At 60.9% G+C, this 19,858-nt stretch overlaps 1 protein-coding gene and 1 pseudogene across 1 annotated transcript in view; one reads left to right on the top strand and one right to left on the bottom strand.

The window, feature by feature from the left end:
* Nucleotides 1–6,822: 6,822 nt before the first annotated feature.
* On the bottom strand, nt 6,823–8,939 carry LOC101348005 (cytochrome c oxidase subunit 7B, mitochondrial pseudogene; annotated as a pseudogene).
* A 3,075-nt stretch (nt 8,940–12,014) lies between these two features.
* Nucleotides 12,015–19,858, top strand: part of EXOC3L4 (exocyst complex component 3 like 4) — a 9,071-nt gene continuing 1,227 nt past the window's right edge. The window contains exons 1-10 of the mRNA XM_004376702.1: nt 12,015–12,423; nt 13,390–14,044; nt 14,987–15,098; nt 15,346–15,468; nt 15,771–15,871; nt 16,092–16,172; nt 17,938–18,052; nt 18,664–18,783; nt 18,879–19,031; nt 19,597–19,718. Coding sequence (XP_004376759.1) covers nt 12,015–12,423; nt 13,390–14,044; nt 14,987–15,098; nt 15,346–15,468; nt 15,771–15,871; nt 16,092–16,172; nt 17,938–18,052; nt 18,664–18,783; nt 18,879–19,031; nt 19,597–19,718 — 1,991 coding nt within the window. The remainder of the gene's footprint in view (nt 12,424–13,389; nt 14,045–14,986; nt 15,099–15,345; nt 15,469–15,770; nt 15,872–16,091; nt 16,173–17,937; nt 18,053–18,663; nt 18,784–18,878; nt 19,032–19,596; nt 19,719–19,858) is intronic.

The following is a 19,858-nucleotide window of genomic DNA, read 5'->3' as shown; positions in this document are numbered from 1 at the left end:
AGCCTGGCCCATGTGGTGCTGAATGAATGATTGCACCTTCTCACCCTCACCATTAGCCCTCCTTCCTCTCCTCCCTCACTGAACAAGTGTGCATGGTCCGCTGGGACCCGTTCCCGGAAGGGGTGAGGGTATGGGGGCTGGCCATGCCCAGGCCAGGCACCCACCTGGTGGGGAGATGGGCCCCACTGCATAGGCTCCTCTCAGCTACTGGGTGCCCTGTTTAAAAGCCAAGGGGCTGCTGGAGCTTGGGAATCTCCTGGAAGGAGAGCTGTGTGGCAGGAGATGGGTCAGGTGGGGCCAGGTCTGAGGCACAGAGGAGACAGCAGGGCTGGGCAGTGGGATCCTCCCTGGAGGACTCAGGACCAGAAGGGGCTGGGTGGGGACCTGGGGAACCAGCTGTGCCCTGGAGCTTGTCCTTAGATCAGGAAGTGCTGTGCCCAACCCTCTCCTCCCCCAGACCATGCCTGCCAGCAGCCCTTGCTGCTCAGCAGTCCCCGCAGGGGTCTGTCCACATCCAAGACCTCTCCCAACCCCTTCAACCTGTCAGGGTCCACCCAGGACCCAGGACAGAGTCAGGGACCTCCCCTTGGTTAACCACCGGGACTTGCGCTCTGGGAGGCCCCCTGAACCACCCCTGCTCTCCAGAGCCCAGCCTCATCCTCCCTCCCTCGCACAGAACACCCACATCTAGCACCCCTCCCATCCCGCTAAAGGCTCACCTTGGTCCTGGGGGGCCCCCTGGACTGTACCCCTCCCACGGGTCCTGGCTAATATGTCATGAACTCAGACCCCTTACCCACATGGAGGCCTTTGTGTTTCTGCAGCCCCCTCACCGAATCTCCCCGGAGCACCAGCGGAGGTTGCAGATGATGCTGGTGGCGAGGCTGCTGGTTCCAAGTACCAGGCACCCCTGGCCCAATGATAGAACAAGGACATGGCTGGACTCTGCTGCGTCTGCTCTCTGACAGCTGAGAGGACCGCAGCCAAGGGTGGCTAAGCTGATGCACAGAGGGCCAGGCCTTCCGGGACACCCCCGGGGCAGAGCCCAGCCGCCCGTTGCCTTCTGCCCCCTGGGTTCTGGCTGGGACTGCAGCCGTTGCCTTTTCCTGCCCACCACCCGGGGCCTGGGTCTACCCCTCCTTGTTCTGTGGCTTGAAGCAGAAATAAAAGTGCTTCTTGGGGCTGGTGGACACACTGACCACTCTGTGCCAGGCACTGGGGTGGGGCATGGCAGACGACAGGGCCGAGATGGCCAGAAAGCTCCAGAAGCGGCCCAGTGGCTGTGGTCACTATGCCCCTGCTTGTGTGCCCTCTGGTCTATCTCAGCCGAAGTTGCCAAGGTAGGACAGCTTGGTCCAGGTGGCCTCCCAGCCCTTCCTGGGACGCTCCAGCCCTGGCTAAGCCTTCATGCTCGTGGGCCCTGAGGGGTAGGGGTCCTTTCTGTCACTCCCCCACCCCTGCCGGGTACAGCAGGGCATGGGGATGGTATATGGGGTGGGGTGCCCTATTCCAGGCTGGATCTCATTAAATCCTCACAAAAGGCCCATTTTACAGATGAGGAGACTGAGGTGTGAAGCGAAGTGCCCAAGGTCAGTCCTGACCTGGTCTATGAAGGAACGGTGGAGACTGGGAGCACTGGGGTGGGCAGGCACTTCTTCCTGCCCCACATCAGGGTCCTGTCCCTCCGCGGGGTCCACGACAGTGCCTCCTGGCTCTGACAGCACAAGGGGAGTCCTGCTGGCTGGTCGGGGCTAGCAGGGGGGCAGAAACCTGATTGCTGCCCGGGGCCCACCCGCATCCTCCTAGCTCTGAACCTGTACCTTCTCCCAGCCAACCTGACCCAGAACTAAGGACGCGCCAAGCCTGGCAGGGAGGAAGCCCACTGTAAACGTCAGCTCAACAGTCCACAGGCCCAAGCAGGGTGGGCCAAAACCCGTGTGAGCGCCGAGGAGTGGCAGGAGACACCGGCCCCTCTGTCCTTCCCTGGAGCTTGCCAACTTCCAGGATGAATAAGGCACTTTCTCCAGACCTCCTTCCTTCTAAAAATAGCCCCCACCCCCACCCCCATGCTGGAGAGGCGGAGGTGGAGGTGCGGAAGTTCTCCTGGCAGCCTGGGAGCCGGCTTTAATTTCAAACCCGTGGGCCCCGTGGGTCCTGTACAAGCCTAGGATGTCTGAGGTGGGCCTACGGCTTGGGAAGGGTGTTGGCTGGCCTTTGAGGTCCTGCTTGCCCCCTTCCAGACCCTTCCGCCAGGCTGGGGAGGCCCGGGCTGTGGATGACTTGGACCCCTCTTTGCCATGGCTACCTGCCTTTGGGGTGAGGAGCCTGTGAGTGGGTGGGGACTGGATGTGCTGGATGGTGGCCCCAGCAGAGGGGCTGCAGGGCCAGGGCAGGCCCTGGCACAATGACAGAGACGGTGATGCCCACCACACCCACTGGCCCTCTGCTGGCCCGCCTCAGGGCTGCAGCACCCCCCTGCTCCCCGGCCAGCTCTGCCTTCTGCCTTGGCACTTAGATGCGTTATCTTGTTCGTTTATTTCTTCATCATTTCTCCCTACATGGTGCCAGGCACCAGGACACACAGGAACCAGGCAGACGTGGCCCTGTCTTGGTAGAAGAGTCTACATAGGGAGACAGACACCACCTCCAACCAATTACAGGCTCTCCTTGCTCTGGGAAGGGGCCCTGACGGCACAACGTTAAATGCTCAGCTGCTAACCAAAAGGTCAGTCGTTTGAACCCACCCAGGGGCTCCGAGGGATCTGCTCCCACGAACACTACAGCCCAGAAAACCCTATGGGGCAGTTCACATGGGGTCACTACGAATTAGAGTCCATTCGACGGCACACAGCACACAACAACTGGCTCTGGGAGGCTGTGGGTTCCAGGGAGTTCGGATGGTCAGGGAGACCTGGTGGTTTATGCTGTGGCCAGTATAGGGCCACCCTGGAACAGCTTCCTCTGAACCCCAGAGCCCAGCTCAGGTGGGCACAGAGAAGGTGCTCAGTGTGGATATGCTAAGAGAGTGCACGAGTGAGCATGTGACAGGTGGGCAGATGCCCAGAACACAGGCCTCCCACCTGTTACCCTGGAAGGTAACAGGCCAGGAAGCCTCTCCAGACCTGACCAAAGCCACTCCCACTGCAGCAGGACCGGCTGGAGGGAAAGAGGAGGAGGAGGAGGCCTGGATGAGGATGGGCACCAGGGTGGGGCAAGGGTGGCACACGGGGGGTAGACCTTTTGCCTCAAGTGGTGCCAGGACCTGCTGACACATGGGGTGAGGGAGTGGCCAGCAGTGAGGGCTTCTGGGTCCTGGCATGGAATGTGGTGCCATTAACTGAGACTTAATCTTCACCACTCCCCTACCATCATGGCGACCCCATGTGTGCAGAGTAGAACTGCTCCATAGTGTTTTCAAGGCTGTGACCTTTTGGAGGCAGATGGCCAGGCCTTTCTTCCAAGGCACCTCTGGGTAGATGCAAACTGTCAACCTTTAGGCTAGTAGTACAGCGCTTAATGGTCTGCGCCACCCAGGTTCTCCACACCCCTGCGAGGCAGGTATTATACTCATTTTAGAGACGACTTTCTCAAGGCCCCACAGTTGAAAAATAGCTGAGCTGGGACAGAAACCTAGGCCAGCCTGTGACTCAAACCGCGCGGTTCCCAGTCGCAAGAAGGGGGTGCGGTGGCCTGCGGTCTCTCCCGGGGTGGGGCGGGCACTGCCGCAATGGCGCTCCGACCCAGGGCAGCAGCTCTGAGGCCAGGTTTCCCAGGTCCTGGCGGATTTCTCGGGACCGTAAGAGAAGGTCCCACGGTGAGCCGAGGGTGGCAGGTAGGGTCGGACGGAGGGAAGCAGCCCTGCCCCTCGCCCCACTGCTCTTCCACCCCAAGACAGGCCCCCAGGCCGCAGAACACAGCCGTTTTAAGTCCAGCGGGTCCCCAGACCACCTAACGCCTCCTTGCGGAGTCCTTGGCTCCAATCTTGCGGCGGTGCCAGAGACTGATGCCCCGCCCGAGCCCCGCCCCGTGAAAGCTCGCCCCTCTTCTCCTGAGGCCCCGCCCCCAGCACGCAGGTTCTTGGAGGCCTGGGGAAACGTCCCTCAGGAATCATCCTGCAGCTCCCCCTGGCGTTGGTTTGGGATAACTGCGGAAAGAATTGCTATCCCTGTCTAGTAGGGTCCCGAAGGAGCCACTTGTGCAATCCTCTCCTGGGAGAAACTGAGGCTCAGAGTGGGGCACTGCCCCCTGCCCGGATCCCACAGCGGTTAGGGGCAGAGCTGAGGCTGGAGTGCAGACCTTCTTCTCCCAGACTGGGCTCCGCTCTGCATCCGGCAGCTTGCGTCTGTGAAATGTGGGGCCTCTGTCGTCTGCTAAGTCCTGTGGTGCAGCGGTTAAGCGCTTGGCAGCTAACCGAAAGGTCGGCGGTTCGAACTTACCAGCCTCTCCACAGGAGAAAACGTGGCAGTCTACTTGCATAAAGATTACAGTCCAGGAAACCGTATGGGGCAGTTCTCTAACCTATACGCTGGCTATGAGTCGGAATCGACTCCACGGCAATGGGAATGGGTCTTCTGCATACAAGGTGTGACAGCCTGGCCTTCCTGGGACTCCCTAAGGCAGAGCAGCAGCTGGCGGCGTGGGCCGTTGTCCTGACCTTCCTTACCCTGGGGGAGCCGGGTCCTCCTCTGAGTGGATCTGCAGTTACTTCCCCTGTTTAATCCCCAAAACAGCCCCATTTTACGGAGGAGAAAACTGATAACCCCAACAACAACCCCGTTTTATGGAGGAGTAAACTGATAATCCCAACAACAACCCCATTTTACAGAGGAGTAGACTGAAGCTCAGAGGCTCAGCGCCTCTCCCAAGGTCATGCAGCCCAGCATAGGGGAGCGGGGATTTGTGCTCCGCTTGGGGTCCCCGGCTGGACCTCCCCCGCAGCATCATCCTCTCCGCTCTGCCCTCCCCTGACCCTGGCCAGCCGAGCCCCGTGCCCTCGGCTCCTCTGAGACAAGGCTGGGACTTTTCCAAAGGGATTTTACGCAGAAATTTGGGGGAAAACGACAGGCAAGTAGAATCAAAGAAACACCACAGCTGCATGCCAAGAAGTGGATCAGGCTTGGGTGAGCATGGGGTGTAGCTGGGAGTTGGGGGAGGCCGGGGCACAATCCCCCAGGCCCTGTACCCCACCAGCTTTCCAGGCATCCGTCTCTTTGTCTGGGAGCCCCCAGTGTCCACTAGGTCTGGCCCCGGGGGTGGAGGGAGTCCTGGCCCCTCCCTGGCTGGCAGTGTGGCTGTGAGCAGGCTCCTCTGCCTAAGTCTCAGTGTCTCCCCCATAGGGGCCCTGGGGCCCCCAGCAGGGTTGAAGAGGCCCGGGCACCCACGGGGGAGCCCTGGCTGGTCCTCATGGCCCGGCCTCTTGTCTTGAGCTGTACTGTCCCCTCCCACCTCTCAGCCTGTCCCCAGAGAGGGCCCTGGGGCATTGGCGTACCCGGGAAAGCTGGGGCTCTCATTACCCACTTCCAAGAGAGAAAGCTGGGGCTCAGGGGCTAAAGGACTCAAGTGGTTAAGCAGAGGGCTTCCTGGAGGAGGTGCTGGGCATCTCTGGCCGACCTGCCCCATTTGCCATGGGGTATAGGGTGCTGCAGCATCTCGAATCTCTTCCCACCTCTGTCCCTGCTCTCCTTCTTGGCACCCCCAGCCCTCCCCTTTCTGCCGTGTGGCCCTGGCAGTCCCAGCCCGGGCTGGGACAGGCCTGGATTTGTTCTCCCTGGACTTTCCCTGCGTTTCTTCCTGGGACGCTTGCAGTGGAATCTCCCCAGGAGGGGTGGGAGCTGCCTCTTCTGGGCAGTGTTGGTGACTTCCCCACACACTGTCTCCCACCCCATCCCCTCCACTTTCTGCCTGAGTTCCCCATTCAGTAGGTGTGGCCCCCCTCCCTCCTATCCCCGCCACCCCAGGTGCCTTTGCTGACCCCTGCCGAGAGTGCCCACCCCCCCCCACTCAGTGTGACCTGTCTCTTAGTGTCCCCTCCCTTCCTTCTGCTCGGAGCCTTCTGGAATGTTTCCCGCAGCGCATTCCGCCAGGACAAGGCCGAGTCCCAGCATAGGCCGGGTACAGGGGACCTTGGGGTGAGCTTGAAGGATGGGCCTGGTGCTGCATGCCCCTTCTGGGCTCAGCCTGTGGGCTGGTGGGCCCCAGGCCGGTGCCTGCTGCCTCTGGCCTCAGACTGACCCAGCATAGTCCTCCCCTCCCCTGGGCCCTAGCTGCTCTCCCTTGGCCCCTGCCCTCAGCTTGTGAGGCAGGAATCAAAGGTTGCAGCAAAGCATCTGGAATGAAAAGGGGGCGGGAGCATTGCTGAAAGTGAAAGTATGGGGTCTGGGTGGAGGGTGGGGCTGGTGGGCCCAGGGCGGTGCTGACCACTGCTGGGAAAGTCCCAGCTGCTGGTCACTCACTCAGCTTCTCCCGAGGCCTCGAGGCCTGGCTCTGAGGGCCCCGCTCAGTCTTCAGTCTCCAGGTGCCCTGATTTGCCTGGGGACCCAGTCTCTACCCACTCAGCAGGTATGTTCCGAGCAGGTGGGGTCAGAGGGCCACAGGAGCGCTGTGGGCAGAGGGTAGGGCTTGACGGACTGAGGACAATTCTGGTTCTGCCAGTGGCCTTCTGGGCCAAGGGCCTTGGCTTGGAACCCCGCTGATCAGAACGGAGGGCCAGCTCGAGTCACACACAAAGACACACACACGGACACACACATGGGCTCACACTAACATCTGGCTGGGCAGTGGGTCAGGCCCACTCCTGCCCTGGGGGCTTCCTGTACCTGTCCCTCAGTCGTGGGAGCAGGGCGTGTGGTGTGACTGTGGTCCTAGGCTCAGGTGGTCAGGGAAGGCTTCTAGGAGGAGCCACTTCTGCAGAGCCTTGAAGGAGATGACAGCTAGAGAAGGTGGGGTAAGGTTACTGCAGGCAGAGGGAACAGCCTGTGCAAAGGTGTGGAGGGGAGGGGACTGGTTCGGAGGGGGTGGTGAGTGGGAGATGAAGCCAGAGGGGTCGGACAGGAAGGGTTTTGAATGCCAGGGTAAGGACTCAGAGCTTCTGCTGAGGATGCTGGCAGCTGGGAGGGTGGTGTGTTTTGTTATTTTGTTGTTGCGAATATACACAGCAAAACATACACCAATTCAACCGTTTCTACACGTACAATTCAGTCACGTTGATTACGTTCTTCCAGTTATGCAACCGTTTTCACTGGGAGGGTGGTATGTTTTATGGCTATTCTGAAGGGGAACCTTTTTTTTTTTTTAAAGAGAATGTTGACACATTGTAAAAAATGTAACTGAACAATTGTTACATTTAAAAAATGTCACTGAACAATTTGTGTGGCAATTATCAAATGGGAACGTATCTTGTTCTGTAAACTTTCACCAAAAACACAATAAAATATTAATTAAAAAAAAAAAAGGGAGGCCTGGCAATCTACTTCTGAAAAATTAGCCACGGCAAACCCCACGGAGCACAGCTTCGCTCTGACACATGCGCCCACCCTGAGTCAGAGCTGACTCTATGGTAACCTGTGTTGGTTAGTGAAAGGTATTTCAAAGCATTGCATATTTCAAGGAGGACCATGAAATGCCTGCCGTATATTCTAGATTTCCTACCACGATTATTATTAGTTTAATTGTTGTACTTTAAGTGAAAGTTGAGGATTCAAGTTAGTCTCTTATACAAAAATGTATACATACCTTGTTATGTGATCCTAATTGCTCTCCCCGTACTGTGAAAGCACACTCTTCCTTTCCACCCGATTCCCCATGTCCATTCAGCCAGCTTGAAAGGGAGCCTGTTAAAGGCCTTTTGCGAATCGGCGTTGCTGTGGTCTAGGAGAGGACGTGATTGTATTTGGGTCTTGTATTCATATCACCAACATACAAAATTCACCAAACTCTTATCAGCTCCAACAACCATCAGTCTCAGATTTTCTAAGCAGACAGTCCTTTCTCCCTCACTGAGACGGACTGACGCAGCGGCCGCAACAACGGGCTCAAGCGTAACAGTGATTGATCGTGAGGATGGTGCAGGACCGGGCAGTGCTTCCTTCCGTTGTACACAGCGTTGCTATGGGTTGGAACTGACTTCATGGCACCTAACAACAAAAATCATACCACCACAAGTAATGAGTTTTACCTGTTCCTTCGCAATATTCTTACTTCGTATTTATACATATATATATATACATATATATACATATATATTTGCCTTATTGCGTTAACTAGTTCTTCCAGGTAAATGTTGAATAGTAAATGCGGAAAAGCTCATCCTTGTCATTCCTGACTTTCAGAAGACATCTAACTTTTGTGGAAGGTTTCAAGGGAGGTTTCTGTTCTGGCCAGAACCCCTGACGGCTCTGAGATGGGGTCCAGGAGTTCAGGAAGGAGGGCAGTGAGGAGGCTATGGCTGGGGTCAGGTGACATTGGAGGGCACGGTGGCGGGCCAGAAGGGGACACGTGTCTTCCCAGGGATAGTGTCCAGGGTACAGGCAGTGCCCTGCCCACGCGGGCTAGTTTTTTTTTTTTTAAGTTTCAAATGTACTTTATTTCTTCAATAATGCTGCATTTTCACAGGCACACAGCGCTTTTACTTGACATCAATTATAAGTTGGTTTTGAAACAATTCAGTGTTATACCACCGGCTGGTTTGAATACTGATCTCTCCATTCCTTTGGGGTGACTCTGCCACCAGGGACCAGGTTCCATTCTATTCCAATGTGTGTTGCAGTATATGTCCAGACAGCAACATAGACAGTAGCTCCATTAGCTAATACAGCTTTACCATATTTGTCATGGAAATCAGGCACACGTTTTTGGTGGCACTGCCTTGCCATTGTTTGCTGAATGCTTCAAACCTGAAGACGACTTAGTGTGTTTTTGGCCATGGGAAACATCGTTTAGAAGTAAACAGAACTGCAGTAACTGCAGCTGCTGGCTAGGTGCAATTCGCATCCGGTACCCTTACAAAGAGCTCCACGGGGGATAGTTATGCACTTGGAAGGATGGGGCGGTGGTCCAGGCCCAGGGTGGGTGGAGGGATCCGGTGGAGTGGGCACCGAAGGGGCTGCAGCAGGAGGGAAGGGCTAGACAGAGGGGGTGGAAGCTGAGGCTGGGGGGCTAGGGAGAGCAAGGGTGGCACCTGGGACAGCCTCTTTTTGTTGCTCCAGCCACCACTTCCTGCCTTCTCCAGGCCTGACTTCTTGGCCACCGCTGGGGTGGTCCAGGGTGGGAGTTCCCAATGACTGTGGCTTTTGGGTGGTGTCCTCATCCCTGGCCCTGACGCAGCTGGGCCTGGGTCTCCAGGGCCTTGAAGCTCTGCCAATTCTGAGCTCAGGGCTTCTGGGACATTCAGGGCAATGGGGACAGAGAGACAGAGACAGCCAGCTGGCCTGCTAGAGAGGCCCCCTGGATTCACCGGGAGGCACCATCCCAGGCAAATCTGGATGGTTCACCCTCTTCCAGGCTGGGCTCTGGGGTGATGGGGAGGGGGTGGACAGACTCCCAGGCCAGTGCAGGGGTCACATCACCAGGGACCTGCATGCCTGCTGAACAAACAGATGGTGGGGGCAGGTGATGTAACAGTCTGACCCAGGTTAGATTTGAGGAGGAAGGAAAGCAGGCCGGGAGGGGGTGGCCTGAGGGGAAGGGAGGAGGACAGAGGGATGCAGGGGACAGAGGAGGCCTGTGGCTTGGCTGTGGCTGCACATCTCAGGGTCCGAGGGGAGCTGGAGAAAGTGGGTTCAGGAAGGGGGCTTCGATGCTTGGCCTCAGGGCAGGGGGAGCCATGGAGGGGCTGGACTCAGGAGTGGCCCATCTGGACATGGGCTTTGGGAAAGTCAAGGATGGTTGGGAGGCTGCTGGGAGTAGGGTCAGGAGTGGTGTGGCTGGAGGCCAAGGGGCTGTCTGGGGCCTTGGTGGCCTTTCAGTGCAGCTCTGGGGCCAGGGTGGTTGAGCAGACAGGGGGCCCAGGCCCAGGCCTGTATAATGTCCCATGGGACCCCCCCCAGCCAGCTGTGTCCCCTTACCCCGGAATCTGTCTCTGGGCTTCTTGGGAGAGGACTTCAAGCCCCCCTGACTCCTCTCCTGGCATCTGGAAGCCTCCTTCCTCAGGGAAACACAGGCTAGTCTTTGCTCTCAGGTTTCCAGACAGAACTGGACTTGCTGCAGGCTCCCCACACCTGAGCTGTGTGGCCTGAGGCAAGGTCCTACCCTTCTCTGAGCCTCAGTTTCCTCATCTATGAAATGGGGTGAATGACATCCCTGTAACCAGTGTTACGGGGATCTGTGCCAGGCGTCGGGCTAGGCACACAGCAGGTACTTACTAAGTGTGAGTGCTTCCCAAGCAAGGCAGGGCCCGGCTGTCCTTTCCCCTTGTCATTGCCTCCACCACCTGCACAGGAGAGCGGACAGGGAGGGCCAGCCTAGGCTGGAAAGGTCTCTTCATCACCACTCCCGCCCCTGTGCATGTGGGTGCAGCCCCCGTGCCTGGCGCTCAGAGGGGCACCAGAGAGGAGGGGTGCTGTGTGGTCAGCTTCAGGGACTGTGTTCCTACCATGTGTGGGTCAGGGCTGAGTTGGGGCAGCGTCAGGAGGCGCCAGGGGAGGAGGATGACCCGTGGCCAGGGCGGGGCCCTTAAGGCCTCATCAATCACCTGGGCTGCCCTCCCTCAGCAGGGCCTCCTTCCAGCTGTCCCAGGAGCCCCAAGGAAGGTAGGACTACGAGGACCCAGACAGACCCTGCCAGAAGGTGTGGGGGCGGTGAGGGTCTGTCTGGGACTGCCTGTCACAGTGTCGTTCCACTCCAGGGAAGCTGAGGCTTCAGGCAGCCCCTGCCCAGTGTTGCTGGGGTCAGGTGCTGGCTCAAGCCTGGGCTTGGTCTTGGTATCTGGCGGGGGGTGGGGGGTGGGGCAGGGAGGGAGTCCTGGGGTGGGCTGGGAGCTTTGCCTCTGCTTGGCTGGGGGCTTCAGTAGGTCTAGCCCTTCTTTGGGCCTCAGTTTCTCTAAGGGTAAAATGGGACCTTGCTGGCTTAATCTGTTCACCCAGCCCCCAGTGGCCCAGTCTGCACAATGGGGTGGGCAGGAGCAGGTTGCGAAGGTTTCCTTGTCTCTCCCACCCCCGGCTTAACCAGAAGCCAGAAGAGCAAACACAGCCAGCGCTTCTCCAGCTGGAGAGTGGGTGGGTGGAGCCACGGGGGGAGTCTGGAGGGGCAGGGGCAGACCCGGCTCAGCACCCTGTCGGGGAGGGGTCAGGGCACAGCGTAGGGGGGATGGCGGGGGTTGCGAAGCAGCGTTGGGAACCCCTCCACCCCCCTCCCCCGGTTAAATATAGACCTGCAGCCCCTCCCGCAGCCTCTCCTGTGGCCTGTACGACCATGATAAGCCACTGGCTGGCCTTGGACTCTGCCCTCAGGCCGGACCTGCCTCCAGCTCTGAGGGCCCCTGGGAAGGGGGTGGATGCCTGTGGGGCCCCTGGGCACCCTTCCAAGCGGAAGCAGTCAGGCCTGTTTGGTTGAATTGAGGGTGAGCTGGGGGTTCTGGAGGGTGGCAAGGGACTGGAGTGGGGGGCAGACATTCCAGGCCTCAGGACCTAAAAGTCCTGGAAGTCTCAGAGGGGAGGCGGCTGCCAGCCGGGGTTTGGGCTGGGCCCCAGAGCTTGCACGCTTAACGCTCCACTCTGATTCTGATGGGGAGGGTCTGGCCTGGCAGGCCGAGTAAGGGCTGCGCATGCGGGGACCTCTAGGGCTGGTAGGGAGGTGTCCAGGAAGGCATCCAATGGAAGTGGCTATGTCTCAGCATCCAGTTGAGGCCCGGCACAAAGAAGGTGGCCTGAGGGTCACCTCCCCCTTGGCCTGGCCAGGCCTCACAGGGCTCTCGTTCCTGGGTTTCTGTGTCTGCCTCCCAGGACTAGCAACACCCCCCCCCACCGCCCCGCCCAGGCCTCCTGAGCCTCCTTCTCACTCCCAGCTCTTCTGCCACCAAGATGCCATCACCACAGACAGTGACCCCTGGACCGGAGCTGCAGAGCCTGAAGGAGCCGGCTGAACAGCAGACACCAGCACGGGGCGCCCGGCGGGTGAGCAGTGGGGATGCTCCCAGCACCCAATACGAGGATGCTGCGTGGCCTGGCCTGGGCACCTTGCGGCGGGCCTTCACCCGGGTGAGCCAACGGGCCCGGGTCCTTGAGAATCCCAACCTGCTTGGGCACAGCTCTCGATCCCTGTTCCGGTCCTTCCGACGCACCCTGGAGGAGGGCGTGGCTGGTGACGGGCCCCAGACCCCCGCCGTGCCAGGGGCGGCCCATAGCCCTGAGGTGCCCTCGAGGGGCATGGATGGTGTCAGCCAGCGGGCATCCACTTGGGTGGGGCCTGAGGAACTGAAAATCGACGCAGGTGAGGACCTCACAAGCAACACTGAGCATGGGTGGAATCTGAGGCCAGACAGTGGCTAGCGGGAGATGGGCTGGCTGTGTTTGCTCGTCCCCAGCTTTCTGACAGGCCCTCTTTCCCTACCCCTACTCCCATCCCAAGTTACTGGTACAACTGCTGTTGAAATTCTAAAATCTCAGGGAGGGGCGCACCCATTGGACAGATGAGAAAAGTGAGGCGTAGAGAGGCTAAGTGAGTTGCCTCAAGCCTCACAGCTGGGAAATGAATGAGATGGGATTTGAACCCAGGTCTGCAGGACACCAGAACCCTAGCCTTCCACGCCCATCGGCTCCAGGAGCTGGTGCATGATGCCTGGGTTCCTGGCCAAGCTTGGGGATGGACAAGGCACTGGCCTCTGACCACAGGGTCACAGAGGGTGCACAGGCAATGGCTGCCTGGAGGGAGGTCAGAGGGGCTGCCCAAAGGGGGAAGCATTCGAGGTGGGCCCTAAGCGAGGGTGCAGGTGGGGGCTTCCCAAGAGTGGAGCCAGCCAGCAGCGAAGGCTGGCCCTGGGGCAGGAGCCTGGGCCCAGGCACGCCCAGCCTGAGCTCTCACCCCATTAGACCTCCAGTAAGGGCTGCACATGAGGCCACCAGGTCCAGCTCAGCAGAGCCCGGGTGGGGGTGGGGAGCCAGGGGCTGGGCACTGCTGGCAGACTTGAAGCTGCACCCCAAACCCCTGTGTTAATCCAAATTGCTGTTTTCCCCCAAGCTTGAGGCCTGGGACCTCCCCCTTCCAAGGTGATCCCGAGGGAGGGCTCCCAGCAGTTGCGGCTGCCTTTCCTGGAGCAGGCCTTCAACTAGGATCTGGGGGTTTGAGGCAGGGCCGAGACGCCCACCGAAGCCTGATCCTTAGTTCCTGACGAGGTCCTCGAGCGGCCCCATTCACCGCTGCCCCCTCTCCCCCACACACACCGCCTGTCCCTTGCAGAAGGCAAGTCTGTGGCCGACCTCATCACTGAGCGGCAACTGCTGGCGGCCTTCGAACAGCTGCGGCACCGGGAGACGCAGCTGGTGACCGCTAAGGCCTCGCGCGCCTACGAGCAGGACCCCACCGACTTCGCGCGGCGCGCCATGGATGTATGCCTGCACTACGACCGGCTGGCTTCCGAGATCGGCGCCATTGTCAGCGAGACGCTGGGCCCGGATGGCGTGGACGCGGCCGCGCTCGCCGAACTGGCCCCCGTGGTGCGCGCAGAGGAGGAGGCCCACCCGGAGCCCCCTGCCGACGGCGACTTTCTATGCACCCCGCGCCACTGGCGCCAGCACTGGGAGGACGCCGTGCGACGGAGCGCGCAGGAGCGTGTGCAGCAGGCAGGCGTCGGGGAGGCCCCGGGGGACAACGAGGGCCCATCTGACCTGGCCCGCCTTCTAGCGGAGCTCGGCGGCCTGGTCCGCCGCGACCTGCAGAAGGTGTGGCTGGAGGTGCAGCCTGTATACGCGGCCGCCGGCTTCCCGGCGTGGGAGGCCTACCTGCACGCCTTCCACAGCGCGGTGGCCCAGCGCCTCCAGGAACTGGCGCGCGAGGCACGCGGTTTCGAGCAGCTCTACGTCCTCCTGGACTGGGCTGTCAATGTCTACGGAAGGTGAGGTCGCAGGCCAGGGTGCCCCGGCATGGCGAGCTGGGGGAGGCCTTTGGAACAGCTCTGGGAACACAGGGCAACCTTCCTTTTCACTTCCTCATTGGGAGAAAGTTGGTGATTGGGCGCGGAGAGCCTGAGGGGTTTTTGAACTTTCTTCCACGCCCTAGGCATGGGGGCAGATGGAAGGCTGTGGTGAGCCCTCGCCCCGGGTTTTCCTAAGCGGCCACCAAACCTAGTTCCCCAAGGTAGAAAATGTCCCAGGCGAGGTTCCCAGGGAGCAGGGGTACCAGCTAGAGGGCCTGTGTTATCCCGGCAGTGCCTTTCACTAGATTAGAAGAAGGCACTCCTCCAGGCAGGACACAGCCTCAGGATCACAGAGCTTGGTGAGGGTTGTTTCACAGCTGCTCACCCCTTTGGGTGGCACCTGGGTGCTGGGCACAGCCTGCTGGGAGTTTGCACCCCTGTGAAGGGCGAGATGAGCTGTGTGCTGCCTGGCCCCACAAGGGTGTCTGTGGGAGAAGGGTCCTCAAAAGGCCCAGGCTCCCCTCCACTTGCTGTGTGGCCCCATGCAGGTACCTGTCCCTCTCTGGGGCTCCCTGGTGTGGGCTAGTTGGCCGCAGGTTCCCGAGCTGTGTGGTGCTGGAGTAGGGGAAGCTTACAGCCCAGTCTTGGGTGTACCCCCACCGTGACCAAAGCAGTTGGCCAAGGTCCATCTGTTGCTAGAGTCCCTGGAAACTGAGCATTCAGAAACTTCCGGGGAGAGGCAAAGAAGCTTGGAGGGTAGGCCCTGGGGTGTATGTGTGTGTGTGAACAGAGGCCCAGATTCTAGGACCCTGCAGTGATGGCCTCAGGCTGGGGGCCAGGCCCAGGGGAGTAGGGGCAGCCGCTGCCCCTTGCTGGATGGGAGCCCTGCCCAGGCCCTCAGGCTGTGGCCCTGCCTTCCAGTCCTGACTTCCTGGGCACCCCAGACCTGGCGCTGCCCGCGGAGCCGCTGCCCCCGCTCCTGGCACCCGAAGTGTGGGCCCAGCTGGAGACGGACTATACCAGCTTCGTTGAGGTGAGGCAGGGTGGCGCCGGGCTGGAGGGGCGGGGCAGGGCCCGCTCCCTGGGCTCGGTGCCAGGAATGCCGGCAGGGAAAGATGGTGCACTACCCCAGGCCGCCCCTAGGTGCAGGCCTCGACTTGGGCTGGAGCCACCTCCACCCTGTAGGCTCGAGCATGGGCCTTTTCCCCTGCAAGGCGGCCCTCACCCCGAGGGCAGGGAGGGCCCGGGAGGGTCTCACTACAGCCCTTACCCCCTCTCAGACCAAGATCGCCAGCTGCTTTGAAGGCATCCTGCAGATGGAGCAGAGTCGCTGGGCCGCCGCTGAGGCCCCGGACGTGCTACAAGGCCGCTACCACTCGCCGCTGTCCATCGACGTCCATATGGTGCGGCCCGGCGGGGCTGAGGGGGCATATGCTCGGACTTCAGGCACGCGGTGGGGACACCGACTTGTCAAGCCCATTCCTAACCTCCCCTCCCGGTAGACAGGACCCTGACGAGGGGGGCGGAATTGGGAACCCAGGGCCACAGCGGCGCACAGCTCCCAGCTTGGCGTACCTGTGGGGGAGTTGGGAAGGTTGACCGTGAGGCAGAACGGGACAGGCTGGGGACGTCGCCAGGCCACTAAGTGAGGGACTGGGGACATCGGGGACTCGGACGCATGCTCAGTGCTGTGCGCCGTTCGCAGCTCGTGGCCGAGCATGTGAAGGCGGCCCGTGCCATCTCAGCAGAGCTGGAGGCCACCACCCTGCGGATCTGCGCGCAGGCGCTTGGCCTCTTCGTGCCCAGGTACGGGCGCATCCTCTGCCGGCCAGGGGCCGCGTGTGGGCGGCGGGCGTCCCGGGAGCCCCATCCCGCTAGCTCAGAGTCCGAGACCTCCGCCCTGCCGGTGGACGGGAACGGCCCCAGCAGAAGGCCGGTGGCTAGATGGAGACCAACGGGGAGGCCGAGCCGGGGCCACTGTGCGGCCAGGCAGGGTCCCGACGGACTCTGCGTACTGCACCCCCAGGTTTGAAAAGGGTTTTCTGGAGTCAGAGGCTGTGAGCGAGCCGCACCTGGGCGCCTACATCAACGCCTGCGAGGAGCTCAGGTGGGTCTGGGCACCAGGCGTCCCGAAGTTCCCTCCTGGTTCTCCGCAGGGGCGGTGCCCGGCGAGGCCAGCAGGGGGCGAGCGAGCTCCGGGAACCGGGACGCAGACTGGTCCCGCAGTGGCGGGAGTGGGGCGGCCAGCGTGCAGCTCCGCACTCTTATGTGTGTGAGCTCGCGCGGGTGGGACGCGCAAGGGAAAGAGGAGCCTGTACCTGGGCATTGAGGGGCTGGTCCCCTCCCGGAGTGAGGACCGGGGCATGCGCCCCGGGAGGTCTCCAGGCACCTGCCGGTTCAGCCCCCGCCCCGCCCCGTTAATGGGCAGCGGAGCTGAGGCCTGGGAGGGGATGGGGGAAAAGTTTCAAAGCTGAGCAAAGGCTGAAGAGTTCCAGTCGCCCCAGTCCCTGTCCGCTACGCATCCAGTCCGGCCCTGCACTCTGGGTTCGTTCAGTTTCCTTCCTGTCTTTATCCCAGCCGCCTTCTCCTTCCTTTTCAGGGACATCCCCTCCTCCAGGAAGCCCTCCCTGACACCCCACCCTGGGCTATGCTGGGGGTCTGAGTCTGTCTGCTCCCAGAAGTCCCTCCCTGAGGGCTGAAAGGTGGCTGCCCCCCTTCTGTGTCCTCAACCCCAGGCCAAGGCTCAGTGTTACCCCCTGTGGGCACACCAGTCACTGAGGTCATGGACTCTGGGGCCACCCTCTCTGGGTTCAGGTCCAGGCTCTGCCACTTAGTGGCTCTGTGCCCTGGGACAAGTCACTTAACCTCTCTTAGCCTTGTTTCCTCATCTATCAAATGGGGATCAGAGCCTCCGAGAACTCGGGTGACGTTCACTCTCTGTGAGCACTGGTGATGTGCCCACACTGTGCTGGCGCCTTACACACCTGGTACCACTTCATGAGTGCAGTTAGTCCATTTACAGATGAGAAAAGAAATGTCACTTGCCCACAGTCACACAACCAATAAGTGGTGGACATGGGATTTGAACCAGGCCTGCCAGCGTCCAAAGCATGACCACAACCAGGCACCGCTTCTCCAATGCGCTCTCACTCCTATCAGTGCCAGGCTAGTCCTGGGCACTGGGGACTCGGGGCGTTCAGCCAGACCCAGCCCCTGGCACAGGAGTGGTCCCCATCCCATCTGAGGGTGGCACTGTCCCAGGCAGCACTCCCCACCCTGCCTGGGGGTGGCATGCCAGGCACTGGGGACCCTGGGGGTTCAGCCAGATCTAGCTCCTGGCGGAGGGAGCACTCCCTGCCCTGTCTGGCTCAGGCAGGGAGCCTCCCTGGGTAGGCAGCCTCTGGCCCAGCCTGAGTGAACCTCAGCCTGCCCCTGGGCTATGGGGACTGCGCACAGCCTGGCCCTCAGTTTCCTCAACAGTGAAATGGGAACGTTATCACTTTCAGAGGAGTTAACTACGAGGCTCAGAGGAGACCCCCACCTATGCCAGGCATGGCGTGCTGCCCTGTCCTGCCACCAAGAGGGTTCAGCCCAGAGCTGCCTGAGGGGAGCTTGGCCATGGGGTGGGGCCACCACCACCCTGCTTATTGAGCCCTCCATGATTGGCTCCCAGGCCTTTGATGCGGTCCCCTCCTGTGACTCTGCTTCCAGGGCTGCTACACTGTGCAACCCCTGGGACTGCCCTTCACATTACAGTCTAAGTGAATGGAGTTGTGGTGCCCAGGCTGCATGGCTGTGGCTGCAATTAGGGCCTTGTCCCCCCAGCCTCCTCTCCCTCACCCCCCACTTCACCTGTCCCGGCCCCTCCTCAGGACCAGTCTTCTGGCCAGGTTCCCAGGCACCTTTGAGGAACTGGAGAAGCCCCTGGCAGCTACCACCTCCAGCTTCCAGAAGCGTGTACTGCAGGGTTTTCAGAGTGATGTGCAGGTGAGGGGGTCAGGTGCTCCCTCACCACCTTTCAGGCCTGCCTCCTTCTCCTCACTTCCCATGTCCAGCAGGTGCCCTTGTGCCCTGGAGCCTGTGGGCCCAGGTCACAGCACCTGCTTCCTCCCAGGGGCAGCTTAAGGGGGGGTGTCTGTCAGGATGAGCAGGGGACCCAGCTGAACAGGGTCGGTTGGGATGTGCTCACCTTCTCACTTCAGTCTGCACCTCTCAGTGGTCAAGACCCAACCCCAGGATGGTGGGTCCAGGGAGCCAGGCCTGGGCCCCTCCCCCAGCCTCTCCAGGGCACACCCTAAGCAGGGCCTGGGTAGAACCTCCACTCAAACCCTGTGGGCTGGCGCGCCTGGCCTGGAGAAGGCATTCTTGGCAAAGGCCTAGTGATGTAATTCATGGCTTGAGAGTAAGTGGCACCAGACAACCTGGTAGAGAAGGGCATCAGGTAGCCCACCAAAGTTCCTTCCTGGTAACAGATTGTCACTGGGCCTGAAATACTCCCACTAGGAGCTGCGGACTGGGCTTCAAAGGGAGGGTTGAGGGGAGGGTCTGTGGGTGGGCAGGACGCGGTTCAAGACTCCTGCCCCCCTTCCCACCCCCAGCCGCTCTTCAGGGCCGTGTGCACCAAGGCCTGGCTGACACAGGACGTGCTTCAGCCCCTCATGGACAAGGTGGTGGCCTTTGGCCGCCACCTCGAGCATGTGGTTCCGACGCGGGCGCAGGTACCGCAAGGGGGCGAGTCCTGGCTGGGATGTGCCCACGTCGGAATTTGGGGGTGCTGCCCTGCTAACCCTACCTCCCACCCCCAACCCACTAGGAGATCCTGCACGAGGCGCACCGCTACGTGGTCCGTGAGTACCTGGTGCAGGTGCTGAGGCCACGCGAGCGGTTTCGGGGCGTCGAGCGCGTGACTGGCTCCCAGAAGATGAGCCTCGATGCCCAGGCCATTGGCGACACCTTCCAGGGCCTGGTAGGAGCAGCGGTCACCGCCGCGGGGCACTCACTTCAGCTTGGAAACGCCTGCCTGCAGCACGGCATTAGCGCGGCATCTTCATTTCTGATTAGAGAGGGGAGCAGGACAGGGACGTGGCTGGGGGGGACGGCGGCAGTACTTCACAAACTTTTACATGCAGTTTGCAGGCGCAGCCCCCCCATGGGGGCTATGGGACGCCTTTACTCCCCCACCCTGCCCTTCGATTTGAGCCCCCATCCTGCCACATAGCCTCATCTGGGCTGCTGGCCCCCCACTTGCTGTGTGATTCCTGGCCCGAGCCTCGGTTTCCCCATCGACGCAGAGTCAGGAAAAACCTCTGTGTGCTGGATCTTGGGGAGGGGAGATGGGGACTTCTTATGTGGCAGCTGAGTCCTCAGTGACGAAGCCCGCGTCGCGCTCTGCTGTAGGGAGGCGGTCACAGGGGGCAAAAGGGGTCGGTGGTGGCCGCATGCAGGCGGAAAGGTGCACTCATAGGGGGGTTCCAGGCGGGGCGTTCGGGGCCCCGGCGGTGTGGGCCTCAGGCGCCTCCCTGTCCCCGCAGGGCTCGGAGGCCTCGTGGCTGGACCAGGCCATTCCGTGCATGTCTGAGATCCTGGGCGAGACGTACAAGGACAACATCCAGCGGCACCTGGTGACGCTCATCGAGAGCTACCACGACGTCAGGTCCGTTCCCCCTGTCCCCCTCTAGGTTTCGCTGGGTCAGGGGATTGGGACTTGCGCCTTCAGACTGCCTGTCGGAGGTCGGGGCAAGAGAAAGCGGAGGCAAGCGCCTGCTAGATCCGGTGGGCTGGGGGGCTGGGGGG

The sequence above is a fragment of the Trichechus manatus genome, unplaced genomic scaffold, assembly GCF_000243295.1.
Source record: "Trichechus manatus latirostris isolate Lorelei unplaced genomic scaffold, TriManLat1.0 scaffold00045, whole genome shotgun sequence".
Classification (NCBI taxonomy): domain Eukaryota; kingdom Metazoa; phylum Chordata; class Mammalia; order Sirenia; family Trichechidae; genus Trichechus; species Trichechus manatus.
Note: the sequence above shows the minus strand (reverse complement) of the source record. Positions and strands in the feature narration are given on the sequence as shown.